Genomic DNA, 16826 nt, shown 5'->3' with positions numbered 1-16826 from the left:
TCCCATGCCCAGGTGCAAGCTGAGCTCAAGAGGAAGTGGCGGAGGTGGCACCTGGAGCGGTTCCTGGGCTCGGACATGAAGTACCACCACCCTTCCCTGGGCAGCAACGGCACCAACTTCAGCACCCAGATCTCCATGCTGACCAAGTGCTCGCCAAAGACGCGCCGCTGCTCCAGCTTCCAGGCCGAGTTCTCCCTGGTGTGAGAGGCTCCCCAGGCACTGAGCATCCAAAACTGAGGCACGAGGATCCCTGGGAATCAGTGATCCCATGACAAATCCCTGTGAAATGACCTGCTCCACATGAGCCAACAGAGGACACACAACTGGAAAAGCTGCTGGCATCCAGGATGAGATCGGACAAGCCAAGAGGCAGAGAAACACTTTTGCTCTCCCTCTTTTCAGGCCTTTCACTCTTCAGTTTCAAGCCCTCAGGGGTTGATAACTCTGAGGAATTTTTCAAGTTGCTTGAGGACAACCTGGGACATGCTGGTGTGTCATAAATAATGAAGTACTGGGGGTAAGGGAGGGAGAACCTCAGTCCTCAGTGGCTTTACCAGAACTGGCAAACGGCAAACTGGCATCTCTGAAACAGATAAATTGCACTTTTTTTATTTTTTTTCTTTTTTAATGAGCCAGTAAAGGAGAAACAGAGGCAGGAAGCAGGAAAAAAAAATGCCAAACATACGAATGTGCCAAAATTCCTGTGGATAAGAGGTGATGATACAGCACCAAAGACGGTGTTGGGAACACAGGGAGAAGGGACAGGAGGACCATGAGCAGGAAGGGAGAGGCCAGCACATGACCCCCAAGTTTTACACAGGTGGAGATGAAGCTGCAGCGCCAGGAGAGCCCCTCAGAGGATGCCCCAGTGTGTTCTGCTATTTCCCCACCATCCTTGGGAGCAGAAGCTTTCCAGGCACCCTTGGGTGCCCTGTGGAAGAGCAGAGCACTGAGAAGGACCAGCCCTTCTCTGCACTGTGTTGGTGACATGGTGTTTGGTTTGCTTGTGTTCCACGAACAAGAAACTCGATTTTCATGCATAAAAACCAGGGCCAGATGCCAAAAGCAGAGCACGGCTGTGGTTTTTTCATTCTCTTTAAGTTCTCACAGATCTCGGTGCATGGATGCACCCAGAATCATTAGGGATCAGGAGAAAATAATTGGGCTGTAATTCATTTGCACTTGTTTAGCACACACTGTCAGGAAAGGGAAATACAGGGCCCTGTAATCCTTAATTGAATCAGAGCTACCGTAAAGAGCCACTCTCCAGATGAAAAAAATTAGCGTCACAGCAGCAGATAAAATTGCTTTCATCAGAACAAGGTTGTCTCGGCACACAACTGGCACTCCAGGAAGGAGGAAGGAGTGAAGGAGCTATTAAATGCATTTCTTCTTCAGCTTTTCTGGGGAGCTTTCATCCTATTTGAAGGCATTGTTAGATATTTAAGATTTGTGTGTGCACTTTACCTCTTTTCTGAAAGCCTGTTAGTTTCCATACAGGGGCAATTCCTACTTGAAGGATGCACGTGGATCCCATTAAAACCAAGGGAGTAGGGCTTTTTTAATTCTTGTTTTCGTGGTAGAGAGGCGAAGGAGAAATGTTAAAGGCCAGTGCTGCTCATTTGAGGCAACCCTACAATCCCAAACTCAGTCAGAAGACAGAAAATACAGGGATACAGATGCTCATGTTTGTGTCCCACTCAGCTGCATCAAGTGGGGTTGAAAAGGTTTTATGCTGAGGGTGAGAAATCCCTGCCCAACTCATGAGTACCCTCAGTAACTGGGCTCCTGCCATCCTACTAAAACATGTCCTCGTGAAATAATTTCTGGGTCACCAACACAGGCACCTGGAGAGGGAGGTGAGCCCTGTTTTAGAGCTCAGAGATCTCAACTCACCAGTTTTATGAAATGCAGTCCATTGGAGGGAAGCACCTGCAGCCTGGTGGGGTTGGGGGTTGTTGGCCTTTAGCAAACGATGCCAACAATTCTGAGCCCAGGAGGAGATTTGCAGATCCCTTCTGAGTCCTGACAGGGCAGTGTTCCATTCCAAAACCTCTCCCAGAGCCTGTTACCAGCTGGGCTGGATGCTCCCAAAGTATTTCTCCAGGTGTGGGACTGTGATTGCAGGGAGCCAGCTCAGATCCTGTCACATACCTACCCAGCCTGTAGGTCCTAAAAGGATAGAAAGATGTGAAAATTCCTGGAATTACAGTGCTGGTAATCCCAGGCTGGCCAGGTGTGAGCCAGCTTTGTTATGGCTACTTTACACTGAGCCCACATCAACAGAGAGAATCCAACTCTGATGTGCCATAAAATCATCAAAATGCAGCTCCCTGATTCCCAAAATGCAGGGAAAACAAGAGGATGCTCAAAATTTCCCCACTTTGCTTGCAGTGAAGCCCTTATGTCTTGACACCCCTCAAACAATATCCCATTGAAATCCACAAGGTTCTCAGAGGCAAGAACCTTTGAAGTGGTCCTGGTCAGAGCTCAAGAAGAGTTTGGACGATGCACTCGGGCACTTGGTGTGATTTTTGAGGTTGTCTGGTGCAGGACCAGGAACTGGACTCGATGATCCCTGTGGGGCCCTTCTAACTCAGGATATTCAGTGATTCTCTTTGTGTTTGGTGCTTGTGTTGCTCTGCTGAGCATTTTCAGACCTGGATTAGAACTCACCCAGGAAATACTGGAGAAATCCCACCAGTACCACCAGTTCTTCTGCTGTGCCTGGTTCAAAGCAAGGATTTGACCTGCATTTTTCCAGGTGAATGACTAACTTCAAGGAAACTCAGAAGAAGCAAGGGGAAATTCTGTCTCAGCTTCCAAGCTGTTACACTTGGTGTAAAATGCTTTGTTTCACTGGTTCAGAGTTTTGAAGCAATGTCAGTCTGGGAAAGATTGGATTCATCAGGCTGCAAAGCCATTCCCCCTGTTCATCTGTCATGGTAAATATTTATACCCAACAAAACCGATGGGCTGCACTGCCCAACCTTGGGAATGCATCCACTGAGGTGTGAACTGGAATTTCAGGTCCCAGCCAAGCAGCAGAGGAGCTGGAGCACGGAGCTGTAGAGCAGAAGTGCAGCAGCACTGCCAGCAGCCTCCTTTGTGGGATGTGAGGGAATCCCTTCCCATCTGTTCCAGGCAGCCTTGTGAGCCACCAGCTCTGAGACACACTGAGCATTTTCCCTCTGCTCTTCACCTTCCCTTTCCTCTCCCTGTGCTCCCTTTTCCTCTCCATTTGCAGGAGGAAATTTGTGTGTTTGCAGCTTTTCTTGTGTTCCAGCCCTGTGCTAACCTGTGCCAGCACCAGCCATATGCCAAAGACAGCCAGGAGAGGTTTGCCTCTTGGAGATGTGACAGGGAAAAAACCCAGCTGGTTATTCAGCCTCACCACAGGCTCCTCTGCAGCCTGTCACGCTCCCCACCAGGCTGTTCTGCACAGGAACCTGAAGATGGGATGTTTCCTGAGCTGAGGAGCTCCTTCAAAACGTGTGGAGTACATCAGCAGGGCAGAACTGTGCCCCAAGGCACCCTACTCACAATTATTTCATTGCAGAACATCCAGCCACGCTGCCTTTCTGCTGTCAAGGGTGTTTGAGGGATTAAATGAACGTGCTGAACGGACCTGCTGGGACAGGCATGGCAATGTCAGAGATGCAGAGCTGCCAGCCCAGCTGCCCTGGCCCTGTGCTCCAGGAAAACAGAGGAGCTGGGGGTGAAATGAGAGCCCCCCACTCTGGGGAGTGATGTGAGCAACTAAGTGAATGAGGACATTGGGATCAGGCCCTGTTTGACTGGCTCAGTGCAGGAATTTGGCTCCATCACTTGGCCTGGTCTGCTCTGTTTTTCATCCAGCTCATCAATAAAATGGAATTCAAGGACTTCAGTGGAGATGACAAGGTGGAGGGAGCTGTCCTGGCCCCATGGCCTGGCCCCACACAGAGCACAGGACAGAGCTCAGCACCTTTGCTGCTCCCCCAGCTCCAGCCTGACCCCAGAGCTGACCCCAGCAGGGCAACTGCATCCATTTGCTGCAGAACAAGATCTGAGGTGTGCCTCTCAAAAGGTGTTAAAGCTCCTTCTGCCTCTGTTAAAAGGCACATGTTTGAGGATCATGAATTTGGGCTCCAAAACTCTTTATAGAAATAAAGCCAAATTCTGATCCTGCTTGCACCAATCAGCTCACTGCAGTGACTCCTGAATGACACCAGCATTAAACTGGGATTTGCCTTCAAAATAATCCCTTTTTCTTCATTCTGGAGCTGCTTACTCACTTTTTACATCAGGGATAGAGTGAGCCTCTCCTGTTCTATACTTCAGTGATTGAATTATTAAATTTATTCTTAAGTACAGAACAATTAAAATATAAACAATAAATTATTGTCAAAGTCTAGAGGTAACAGGTTCAATGCTAACATTAGACTGTGGATATTTCTGTTCAGATTGGACCTGTGTTGCTTTGTGACCCTCTCACAAACAGCAAGAAATGAGAATATGACCATTTTTAGGGTTTAGAAAAGAAATTCTGTTGCAGAATTTTAGGGGCATGAAAATCAAACAAGTTTTTAAAATCAGATTTATGTATGCAGGAGCAGCAGCATTACTGCAGTTGTGGAATGAAAAGGGGGGAAAGCTAGAAGATGAAAGACCTGAGAATTTTGCTTTATTTTTTGTTTGTTTGGGGTTTTTTTTGTTAGGAAAAAAGTTATGTTTTTCTCCAGGAAGGTGTTGCTGGAGAAAAGATATTTTATACATGAACTAATCATCAGATTTCCTTCTTTCTCTATATCCCACTGCAGTGGGTTCTCATTCATCTCAAAAGCAATGAGGGTCATGTCTGTGCCACAGGGCAGAGGGATTAAACCCAAATCTCTGCTCCAATCTGATGGAAATGCTTTCAGAGAGAAATGCACCTGGTGATTAATGAACGATTGATGGTAGTTTTTCAAAAGCAAAATGAAGTTCCAAAGAAAGCTCAGGAGTGAATGAACACCACTTGGCTCCATGGCAGGGATTAAAGGGGGTTTGGTGGGAATTTCTTTTCTCCATTCTTTCCAGCTTCACCCCAGGGTTTAAACAAGGGGAAGGGAAATACAAAATAACTTCAGACTAAAAGGGAATCTCTCAAACTGAGAAGAGCCAATGTGTGTCTCACTTTTCCCACCCTGGTAATGATGGGGCCAGCACCAAAAAGCTGCTTCACTGGAGATAAACCCTGAAGAGCAGGGAGTCACACACCCACATCCATCCAGAAGGACACTGCTGGCATCATTCAGGCACTAAACTGCTGTAATAAGGAAAAGATTCAAGTCCCAGACTGGCAGGTGGAGTCAGATGTCCCAAAATGTGGATTTTAATCAATTTCCCTTCAGTCAGTCAGCTTTTCATCCCCTCTGTAAACCCAATATTTGCATTTCAGTCTGCTGAGGTATAATTACAGTGACGGACCTTGTTATTTTCCCTGGAGACACATGCAGATGTAAACTAAGTTTTGAAACATCTTTGGAGCACAGATCATCTTTTCCACCTCTTCCTGAACATCCTAACTTGCATGATCCTGTGCTGAAGAGCCCTGGGTTTGAAATTCTGGTTATTTCTAGAATACTGTGAAATCACAGGGGAGAAAGCAAACCTTTGGGACTGGAAGCTACAGGTCTGTAAGGAAAATAATTCCCACTTGTGTTCTGAGGGCCAGACCCTGAGGACACACACCTTGACAGCAGCAGAGCACCAGTGCTTTATACCCAAGTTTTGTCGATATTGTACATTTGTACATAGAGGAAATCTGAAGAGCACATTTAAGAAGAAAAAAAAAAAAAGATAAATGGAGTTCAAAAAGGCCGTTTTGAACTCAAAAGTGCATTTTTCAGAGCCTGTTTCAAACACCTCAAGCTGTGGGTCAGCAGCTGGTGCCATCTGACCCTTCTCACTCAAGCTGTAAAGACCTGTGCTCTGCCCTCCTGTAAATAGGCTTTGGCAGCAGAGGGTGATGGGCACTGGCTGTGAGCACAGGATCTCTGTGGGTTTCTCTGTGCCAGGTGCTTGTGATGTACCCTCCATGCCAGCAAGAACAGGCCTGCTTGCTCAGCACAGGTGAAATCTCTGCCTTGTTCCATGGCCTTTTGCCTGATGTTATTTATTTTTGGTCTGACTCTGTACATATGCAATGAAATGGCTATTTTTTTTTCCTTTTTGTTGGTTTTTTTTTTTCCTTTGTCCTTTGTATTTGGTTCACCTCCTTGCTTCAGAGGGGGTTCTTCTCTGTGGTTGACACTGCTGGAAACAAGCAATAAAACCATTGTGAAGACATTGTGTCTGAGGTGCTCCACCTGATATTTTCATTTATTCCTCACAGTCCTGGAGAAGACACAGAGAAGGAGAACTGAGAAGGAAGTTGTGACCTGGAGGTTCCTGCTTAGAGTTAAGCATAATGATCTCATACTTTGAAAGGTTAACCAGCTAGACCAAATCACTCTTAAAATCAGAAAATCATAGAAATATTAATGTTGGAAGGGACCTTGAAAGGCCATTTAGTCCTTGCAGTGAGCAGGGACATCTTCAAGTAGATGGGAGTTCTGTGTAGACCTTCTTTGGGAACATCTGTGCCAGCAGAAGAACCAGTACCAAATCCAGCATAACTGACCCCAAAACCTCCACCACTGCACGAGCTGGTGCATGGATGGTCCTTTGGAGGCAGGACTGATGTGTGGAGGTGACAACCATGAAATCACAAATACTCTGCAGTCGTTTTGTCACAATCCACAGGTGTGAGATGATTCCTACATCCACAGGAACGTACAACCCCCCACACAAATACAGATGTGTTGATTGTTGCTGGAATATCCTCCAGCAAACATCTTTATTGCTCAGCACAAAGCACAAGCCTTCCTCTGTGCTGGAGAAAAGCCCAGCAGGCAAGCACAAGTGAACCATAATTGTTCATATCAAAGACACATTATTTGATGCACACGGATATCAGGCAGTGAAAATAGATCTCAACAAGAGGTCAGTGAGCTTTTCCATGTCCACAGGGCTAGTTTGGCCACTCACCCCCTTCTTAAACTGATTTACACCCAGTGCTGACACTGCTGATAAAGGTCAAACCTACAACTTGAAATGACAAGCCTTGGCTGTATTTGTCCCTCTTTCTGCATGGATTAACCATTTTCATTTAAAATCAAGGGGTCTGATGCTCTGGGTGTTTTGAGAAGTGAAACTGTTTGTACTAACTTCCACTGGATCTCCCTGTGGGTTAAGCCAGAAATCAGGAAAACAGCTTGTGAGGGCTGGGGGAAGGGAAAACCAGCCAGTTAACATTTATTCTGTGTCTGTAGAGGTGAGGATAATCCCATCCTGCCAAAAAACGGCTTCCACATGAGGAACTCAAATCAATGCTCAGAAATTAATGTAAGTGGGTTTGATGAAGATCACCTGAGAAGTCTGGAAAAAAAAAAATCAGCCCAACCCTCTTTGGTCCCAGCTCTGTGTCCTCTGTGTCCTTCCTGGCTGGCAAAGACCAAAGCGTGGCTTTTCTTAGGCACACACTATTATTTTGAGTTTGATAGAACATACAATCACAACCTCTGGAAGGTTTTGAGCTTGGCTTTTAGGGCTTCTCTGTGTAAGCTCAGTTTTCATGACTGCAATGGCATCTTTTTCTATTAGAAAGAAACATGTTTAAAGATGGCAAATGACATCCTCTTCCTTTGATCCCCCACGGTTTCCATGGCAAAATACCAGGATGAGGACTTTTGTGATCTCCGTGACATTAAAGCAATTTCCCATGTAGTGGATCAATCCTAGTGGCTAAATCATCTTCATTCCACATGCAGGTTGTACCTACACCCTCACATATACTGACTGTGATATAAACTGGAGATATAAACTGGACTGTGACTCAGTACAATCCACAGAGGGGATTTGGCTCTCCTCAGCTCAGAGAAATGCTGGGCTGTCCGAGGATCCCCAGGACATGTGGCACAAAGAGCCTAGGCATGGTGACACAGTTGTAACACTGCACTTTCTGAAAGCCTAAAAACCTCTTCTGTCACTGACAGGGCTCAGAGGGAAATCATTCCTCCTGTAGAACCCAATCGAAGCAGTGAGACCTCCCTGTGTGGGGAATAACATGCTCGGATTCCGTGTTGTAGAAAGCTGAATAAATTGCTTTTATTAAGCTAAATTATATTACATTAATACTGTACTATACTAGAACTATATCATACTCAAAAGATACTCAAGAAAAAACCTGTGACTGTCTCTAGTCACAACACAGCTTTGACCCAACTGGCCAATCGATCCAAACAACCATCACCAGTGTCTAGTTAACAAATCACTCTTCAATAAACAATCTCCATAACACATTCCACGTGTGCCAAACAACAGGAGCAGCTAGTAGAGATAAGAATTTTCTTCTTTCTCTGAGCTTTCTCACTGTGTCTCACAACTTCCAAGTAAAAATCCTGGGAGAGAGAAACATGTCTCTCTCTGTTCAGAGAACCACATAAGCCCGTATGCATTTACTCCTTTGCTGTATCATAAGAACAAAGTCAGGTGAGTGGTAATGTCATCTTAAAATAGCCATTTCCCAGATCACAGAATCACAGGATCACTGAGGTTGGGAAAGCCCTCCAAGACCAGAGTCCAGCCTGTGATTGATGCCCACCTTGTCACCAACCCAAAGCACTGAGTGCCACAACCAGCCCTTCCCTGGACACCTCCTGGGGTGGGGACTCCACCAGCTCTTGTCAGGCACTGGTGTAGAAAGCTCAGAATTAAACTGGCCTTGCATCTAAAGACCAGAGAGGCAAAGGTTTCCTGTCCATGGCAACAGATCCCTTTTTATGAATCTAAAATTCTCCTAGAGTCCATTCCCCCCATCAATACTGATTAAACCTTTACTCTTGGAAACATCTCCACTCCTCCCAGTCTAGATCAACACCTTGAATCCTTCCCACACACAGCCTAAGGGTGCAGGAAGTAACTTGGAATGCTGAAACCAGCCAATATCAATCATCCCTGCCCTTGGTTTGCAGAGTAAATCTACATGATTATTGTACAATGACTGAGATGCAGGAAAAAGAAAGGAAAACATTTGGCTTGTAAGCCTGTGATTTGATGTGCTTGATGGGGAAGACAGGACAATCTAAAGCACATTTTGTTGTCAAAAATTAAGAGGAATTTTAAAATCACAGAATGGTTTGGGATGGAAAAGCTCATTTTGTTCCATCCCCTGCAATGGGCGGGGTACCTGTGGGAATCCAGAGCTTCCCTCTGGCTACCCTGGAAGGTCTGGGACCCTGGCAGGGGTCAGGAACCCCCCTGGACAGAGCCCCCAGAGACACTGTCTGTGATCTCTGTCCATGGAAAAGAGTTTTCAGTCTTACAAGCTGAATTACAAGTACTGAGTGCTTGATATGAGTAATAATTAAGTGTGTCACGGGTGCAAAAGTAAAATTTTAAGTTTCTAGATTAGGGGTTCAAAGGGGACAAGATAGAAGAAATTGGGTGTGCCTTGTCCTTTTTCTCCTTCTCCATGCCCTCCATGTTTCACTGTGGTGTTGGCATTTTTCTGTTGGTTTAGGCTGGGGACACACTGTCCAACGTAGGTGACAGATATTGGCACGTTATTGTAAATGCAGCACAGGTAGTTTGTGGTATTTAATGTTTGTACCATCCCACTGAGGGCAGAGCCCCACACGCTGCCCTGCAGGACAGAGCTGCGGCAGGGCAGCAGAACATGTTAGAGATAAACAGAATAAACAGCCTTGAAACCAGCACAGACGAATTATGGCTTCTGCTTTGGCAGCGGGGCTGACAGACAGAGACTTTCTACAATCTTGGAATCATCAATACCACAAATTCCAACAGGTACCTTCCACAGACCAAGTTGCTCCAAGCCCCATCCAACCTGGACATGAACATTTCCAGGGCTGGGAAAATTAATTCAACTCAGAACTTCAATACATTGATAATTAGGTGTCCTGGGTGACAAACAGAAGCTCTGTCACTATCAGTTCCAAAGCAAGGAAGTGGCTTTTAAAGCACAGGGATGCCAATACTGAATGTGAAATAAACTAGGTTGAACCAACACCTACAAATTTGTCTTTCTCTCCTGAAAAGTGCACCCAATTGTCATTTTTTTACCCGAATCCACTTGTGAAACTTATTTTACAAATTAAATAAAATACCAGCAGCAGGACCCCAACATTGAGGTGGGCACTGCTGCCAAGAATCTGCCTCCCCCAGCTCTTACAGGTTTATTGCTCTGGGATACCTAATTCAATGGCTGTTCCTTATCAGCCACTTAATTCTGAGCTCTTTGGCATAAAGCCATTAAAATCCATAATATTTCATTATGTCCTATCTGCTCCCAGCTAAAAAAATATGGGAATCTGGTAGAAATATGATCTTAGTTGGCAGTGAGGAAGGAATTTATTATGTTTAAGAGATTTATGTGTGTAATGTGATTTTTGAATTGGAATGCAGGCAGGTTTTCATTCCACCCCACCAAGTATGATCTAGTTGGCCACTAAATTCCAGTTCTCCTCAGCTCTTTAGTTCACAGGCAGGAGTCTAAACAGGGGGCTCCAAGAATTCTTTGGCTTTCGAGATAAGTCCAAACATGTTGGTCCATGATGGGAGAAGGTCCCTCTTGGCTGGGTAGGAGCCCTTTCCCAGTTTGTGACAGTCACACTTCCAAGGATCTCGTTGCAAATTACCTGACCTGGAGAAGGCTGGATGGTTTTATCCTTCCCTGCTTCCATTACTGGCCAGGAACCCTCAGTTTCTGAGACAATTACTGTAATTTTGGCTAGAACTGGGCAAGGATAAAGCTTGGAATTGAAATTATAGAGTACAACTCAATTCTGGGCTCTCAACAGCTCCCCCGTCTCCAAGGAAAGATTTGGAATTCATCAGCTGGATCAGTGTTTAGGGCTTGTGTGAATGACTGATTGCATTTTTTTGGCTGCTGGGGAGAAGGAAAGGGAAAGGGAAAGGGAAAGGGAAAGGGAAAGGGAAAGGGAAAGGGAAAGGGAAAGGGAAAGGGAAAGGGAAAGGGAAAGGGAAAGAGGAAAAGGGAAAGGGAAAGGGAAAGGGAAAGGGAAAGGGAAAGGGAAAGGGAAAGGGAAAGGGAAAGGGAAAGGGAAAGGGAAAGGGAAAGGGAAAGGGAAAGGGAAAGGGAAAGGGAAAGGGAAAGGGAAAGGAAAGGAAAGGAAAGGAAAGGAAAGGAAAGGAAAGGAAAGGAAAGGAAAGGAAAGGAAAGGAAAGGAAAGGAAAGGAAAGGAAAGGAAAGGAAAGGAAAGGTCAAAAGACCTTGCAAAAAAGGAGGATGCCACTGCCTCCGTCCCACTGACTCATCTTAGGGCAACTAAATAAAGTGAGAGCAACAGTTCAGCTCAAGACTGAGTCCTGGCTTTGGACAACCTGCTCTAGTGGAAGGCGTCCCTGCCCAAGACAGTGGTGTGGAACAAGGTGTTTTTTAAGGCCCCTTCCAACACAAACCATTCTGGCATTTAATATCCAACTGCATCAGTTCATTTTTTCTATGTACACGATGATTTATTTGTCATATTTATATGTCTATTCTCATGGCAGGTTAGATACACAAGGGCTGCTCAGGAGCAGCAAGAGTCAATGAGCACCTTTTCTAACATCAAAAAATGATGTATAGAATTCAGCAACTCTCATCATTCAAATCCAGTCTAATTACAGTGCAAAATGTAAATTAATGCAACGTTCTTTGGAGAGCTGCTGCTCACATCCATAGTAATATGCCAGCTCTGGAAGCCGCCCGAGCATTGAACAAGAGTGAAATTCTTCAGATTCAACATCAAGTGCTATGGTCTGTTCACAAGTGCAAAGCATTTTAGGTGTCATTAAGGCAAAGTTTAAAGCAGGAATTGCTCCAGCAAGAGAGAAATTTCCAGGGAGCTTTTGAGATGGGGTCCCACACACAGAGTTGGACATATCTCTTGTCAGGAGGTGAACAAGTCCTTGAGGAGCCAAGGGCTGGCAGGGTGCAGGCTGACACACAGGTTTGAAGCACTTTAGCAATGAAGGGAAATGAGAGTCCTCATTGTTGTCATCTGGCTCACTACCAAAGTTTTACATTTTAGGAACCAAAAAATGACCAAATTAAAACAAACATGGCACAGCTAGTTGAGGTGGACAATGAAAATTTCCTTTATTCTGAATTCCTGTTAATTCTGAACCCAAATTTAAAGCTGTTCTGACCTTCTCTAGGTGTGAGCACTTCTGTTGGATGGGTTTGCTTTCCTCACCCAATCTTAGCAGGGTGAGCACAAATTCCTCACATCAGAAATAGATCCCACAGGGGGAATTCAGCCCTAGAATGTGGGCAAACCTTCCACCCAATGTTTCTCTCCAGAAAAACAATGTTTCTCTACAGAGAGAAGCTGAAAAATATTTCATTGCACATAAAGCAACACTGGTTTCCCTCTGCTGGGTGGGACAGGGTGTGAAAAACTATTGTCAGCTTTATAAACACAAAGAGAATTGTTATTTTAATTTTACATGTTTTTTATTTTAGTATTGACTTCTGGGAGAAAATCCTCTCACCTGGTTTTAGGTGTCTATTAAGCAGCTTATTAATGCCAGATCCACTCATTGGAACTCATTTCTAGGGAGTTCTTGTCAATGCAGTTAATTCAGTTTCGGGGAAATTCATCTGTGCAGGTGCAGCAGATAAATTTATACTCCATTTAAATATATTTAAATAACCCCAGGTTGTCTGATTTAGGTCTTTGGAAACTAAATGGCACAGAAGACACTGAAATTCCCAATTTTTCTCTTTGAAAAGGGCAAAATGTGCCCCACACAAAGTCCTCCTCTTGCTGACGGCATTGCATGGAAACCACAAAGGAGGGATTTGGGGACTCCTGATGGATGTGAACTCCTCTGCAAAGGTCTAAGGTGATGATTACAGAGGTAATGCCAAGGTGAACCTGGACTGACAGTTCTTTATCTTCTTTTCTGCCTCTGTCAGAGTCCAGATTGAAAGTGCTTGAGATGGTATTTCATGTTCAGACTCAGATGTTTATTTTTTCTTATCTATATCACAGTCCTACCAGCCATGAGTTCTACAGCATTTCACTAACAAGCTACAAAATGGCCTCGTATCTATCCCTACAGGGCCTTTAAAGGCTAACTGCACAATTAAGAATTGACACCTAAATTATTTTTACTTTTAACCCAATAACCAAGCACTTGTGCCCCACAATGGGGACTTTTTTATCCAGTTACACAAAACCACCCAAACCCATGGAGAAGGAGGAGGAGGAGGAGAAGGAGAAGGAGGAGGAGGAGGAGAAGGAGAAGGAGAAGGAGAAGGAGAAGGAGAAGGAGAAGGAGAAGGAGAAGGAGAAGGAGAAGGAGAAGGAGAAGGAGAAGGAGAAGGAGAAGGAGAAGGAGAAGGAGAAGGAGAAGGAGAAGGAGAAGGAGAAGGAGAAGGAGAAGGAGAAGGAGAAGCCTCCACCCCAAAACCTCCATCTTGCTTTATATCTATTCCTGTATTCTAAACCCTTAAACTCTGAGTTTCCCACCCTGTGATATCACACACTTCTATTCAAACTCCACCCCCACAATCCCAGTTCTGCCATTCCATTTTGGAAGCTTCTCCACGGCCTCAGTGTTCTCCTGGGGGTCAGTGCCTGGCAGCACAGAAAGCCCAAAACTCTCAGTGACCAGGGCTCCAGCACAGGATATCCAAGGAATGGATGGATCACCAGCATCCACAGCTGTCCTTGGCCTTCTGAGACACAGCTGCTCTGGCTCCTGTCTGATTATTGAATACAGAAATTGCCAACAAGTTCTTGTGAAGAAAGATGTGTACCAGGGGAAATAACACCAGTAAAAAAGTTGTGATAAAGAAGATGTTACACAAACCCATTTCCCTTCAAAGCCGGGGCAGGAAAGTGACAACAATTATAGTTTTGTTTGAAATAAACCCCTGCACACCTCACAGGATATCCACTACTCTCTCCTCATAGAAATAATTGGGCTTTGTTTCTGCTCTATGTTAGTCTTGAAATCAAATTCTTATACTAAGAACTTTTTGGTGAGCAATGTGTATGGAAACCTTGAATATTACAGTATTAAAAAACACTTGTCACCAAAAGGACGCTACTGTTGTTAAGAACATAATTATTTTTACTACATTAGCACTTAGTGAATGTTCCCATTTGTAAGGAAAATATAAATTCAGAGCTTTTAAAAAAAAGTAGAGAAAACATTTTCTACCTCCAGTAATACTCCTAAACTCATGACCTTGGCTCAGTGACAGGAATAATTTTTTGGGGTACTGTAGGTTCAACAGAGAGAATTTGACTGTGGCTCCAGCAAAAAGATTAACTGGGAGAGAGTAACCCCCAGATGAGCATTAATACAGTCATTTTCCTTGTGGGTTGTAAAATGTTCTTTCTTCCCCAAAGACAAAATGAGAACAAACCCAAACTTCAATTTATTCTGTTTCTTTACTAATGGAATATTAATTTTTGTTCTTCATGGGGCTGTTTGGGAGATTTGGGTTTAATATATTGAAATTGCAGCTGTATGTATTTGAATTATTTATGCAGCCAGACATGTAGGCTGTGATTAAGCTTCTTATTTGGTTGTAACACAAAGTTCATTTCTTCTGCTCGTTGATTTAGCGTGAGGAAAATTTCCCCACAGCTCTGCTTCACAATAAATTGCTATTGGCAGATAGAAATGTCAGGTTTACCCTCCAGATGGGAGCAGTAACAGTTCAGACCTTTGCTGGTTCCATTTATTCTGCTGCACGTGTGACAAGAGATGTGTGCTGCTCTCTGTCTCTTCTCCAACGCACGACTACATCGAGGATTTTTTCCACAGGTTCATTTTGTGGCTACAAAAAACACAGTTTGACGTCCATGAAACCAGCTCAGACAAACTTCTCAGGCCCAATTTTCAACTTTGTCATGAATCTGTTCAAGTTGAAATCATGGTTTTATTTCCTGCATTGCATTTTTGCAGCGAATCTCTTTATAATCATAGAAGCAGCAAACACATCCTCTGGTGTTTGCTGCAGCTTTGCACTTTCCTGCAGGCTGTGCAGGAGCCTTTGTGCAGGGGGGATGAACCACAGGGGTGTCCTGTGGGAATCAGAAAAATAGAAATTTACACACACACAGAAGGGTTTGATTTGCAGCGTTGGGAGAAAATTGGATTGATGTAAAAATACAATGCACAGAAAAATCATAAACAGAAAAATAATAAACTATTAAACAGAAAAATCATAAATTTATGTTTCTGTAGTTGTAAGTAAGAATATGCCTTAAGTAAGTAAAAAACTGTATTAATAAGATGGTGAAGGGTTTATAATGTAGTGGTGTGGTTGTATAGAGTAAGCCAAGAGTTTAGAAGTTATAACAGAAATATATTTGTGCATGTGAGACAGAAGCCTATTGGACAAAAGTATCTGCAGTGCAGAAGAAGTAAAGGTGATAGGCTAGAAAAGCAAAATACACCTTGTAGCAACTGTCTATTGGGTTAGAAGGTTCTATATTGTCTTGTAACAAAGAAATTTTGACTACTCTGTGCCATGGCTGACTGCTTGCTCCTCTAAAATCTCACAGCCTCTGAGACTGATGTTTAACTGAGCAATAAATCGTTCTTAGCCCAAAAATAGTCCCATCCCTTCATTATAAGGGTGATAATGATAATGTCCCAGAGGGTTGCACAGCACGTTGCCCTTTCTGCATCCCAGAAATTAAAAACATGCTGTGAGAGGTGTGTTCTCGCCCAGCCTGGCCCCTGTAGGAGCTGTAAGACATTAATATGCATTAATATGCAGAGGAGCTGCTCTCTCCTTGCTCAGGAGGTGCAGTGCACTGGCAGGGAGCCCAAAAAGAGGAGGGAGGAGGGAGGAGGGTCTGGCAGCTGTTGGAGGCACTTGAAAAAGAGATCAAAGCATATTAAGTCATTGTCCTTCTCCCATTCCCCATTTCCACAGCATGAAGAAAAAGCTTTCTTTTTCTTTCCTGTGAATGATTGTCGCCCTGATTCTTAAGATTTTCTAAAGCCTTCTGAGTTTACATTCTGTTAGAAAACTTTCTCACACAATTTTCTATAAACAACATATTGTTTTGCATTCTTTCACGGGGGTGGAGAAACTTGATGGACTGGTAGTTTGTCCAGTGTCTTTAGAGAGGTGGCACCTTGACTCTCCAATCCACTGTCACCTTTGGAAAAGTATAAAAGTTGGAGTCAGAAAATAAACGTTCTTCTTCTTTACCTTGCAAATAGCAGTGGCTCACATTGTGCTTTCACGTGTCCTGTAGAGGCAAATGATACCTCAAGCAACTGTTCCTAATGATCCCTAAGGTGCCTCCCAACAGAAACCACTCCTTCATTCTCTGAATCCCTCCTTTTCTCTGGGCTTTGCCATGATGGAGACACAGCAGGAGGAGCAGGTTTGGATGTGGGTCTGATGCCCTTTTTCCACATCTCTGCACCAGCCTTTCTCCCTCTGTGGAAAAGGAGGAGCTGCATTCCTGCCCTCCCTCAAAGAGCCCGCGGTGATTTCTGGTCTGGAAGCTCTGCTGCATTAAACATGAGTATTGGTAGAGCAGAAATAAACAGGGAATCAAGGGTTTTCACTCAGGTGCTACTGCTCCTCCTCCAAAACATCTTCTGCGATGGTGGCCAAGACTCTCCTTTTGTCCAATAGTTTTCTGGACTTTTGTCGTATTTCCAAGGGGAAATGGTTTTGATTTGAGGAGGTCAGGTTTAGATGAGATATTTGGAAGAAATTCTTCCCTGGGAAGGTGGGCAGGCCCTGG

At 44.3% G+C, this 16826-nt stretch overlaps 1 protein-coding gene across 1 annotated transcript in view; it reads left to right on the top strand.

Moving 5' to 3' along the window:
- Positions 1 to 4669, top strand: part of VIPR1 (vasoactive intestinal peptide receptor 1) — a 114066-nt gene extending 109397 nt beyond the window's left edge. The window contains exon 13 of the mRNA XM_030264178.4: positions 13 to 4669. Within this exon, the coding sequence (XP_030120038.4) occupies positions 13 to 204 (192 nt within the window). The 3' untranslated portion in view covers positions 205 to 4669. The remainder of the gene's footprint in view (positions 1 to 12) is intronic.
- Positions 4670 to 16826: the final 12157 nt, after the last annotated feature.

This window comes from Taeniopygia guttata, chromosome 2 (genome assembly GCF_048771995.1).
Source record: "Taeniopygia guttata chromosome 2, bTaeGut7.mat, whole genome shotgun sequence".
In the NCBI taxonomy this organism is placed as follows: Eukaryota; Metazoa; Chordata; class Aves; order Passeriformes; family Estrildidae; genus Taeniopygia; species Taeniopygia guttata.
This window is presented reverse-complemented; position numbering and strand designations above follow the sequence as displayed.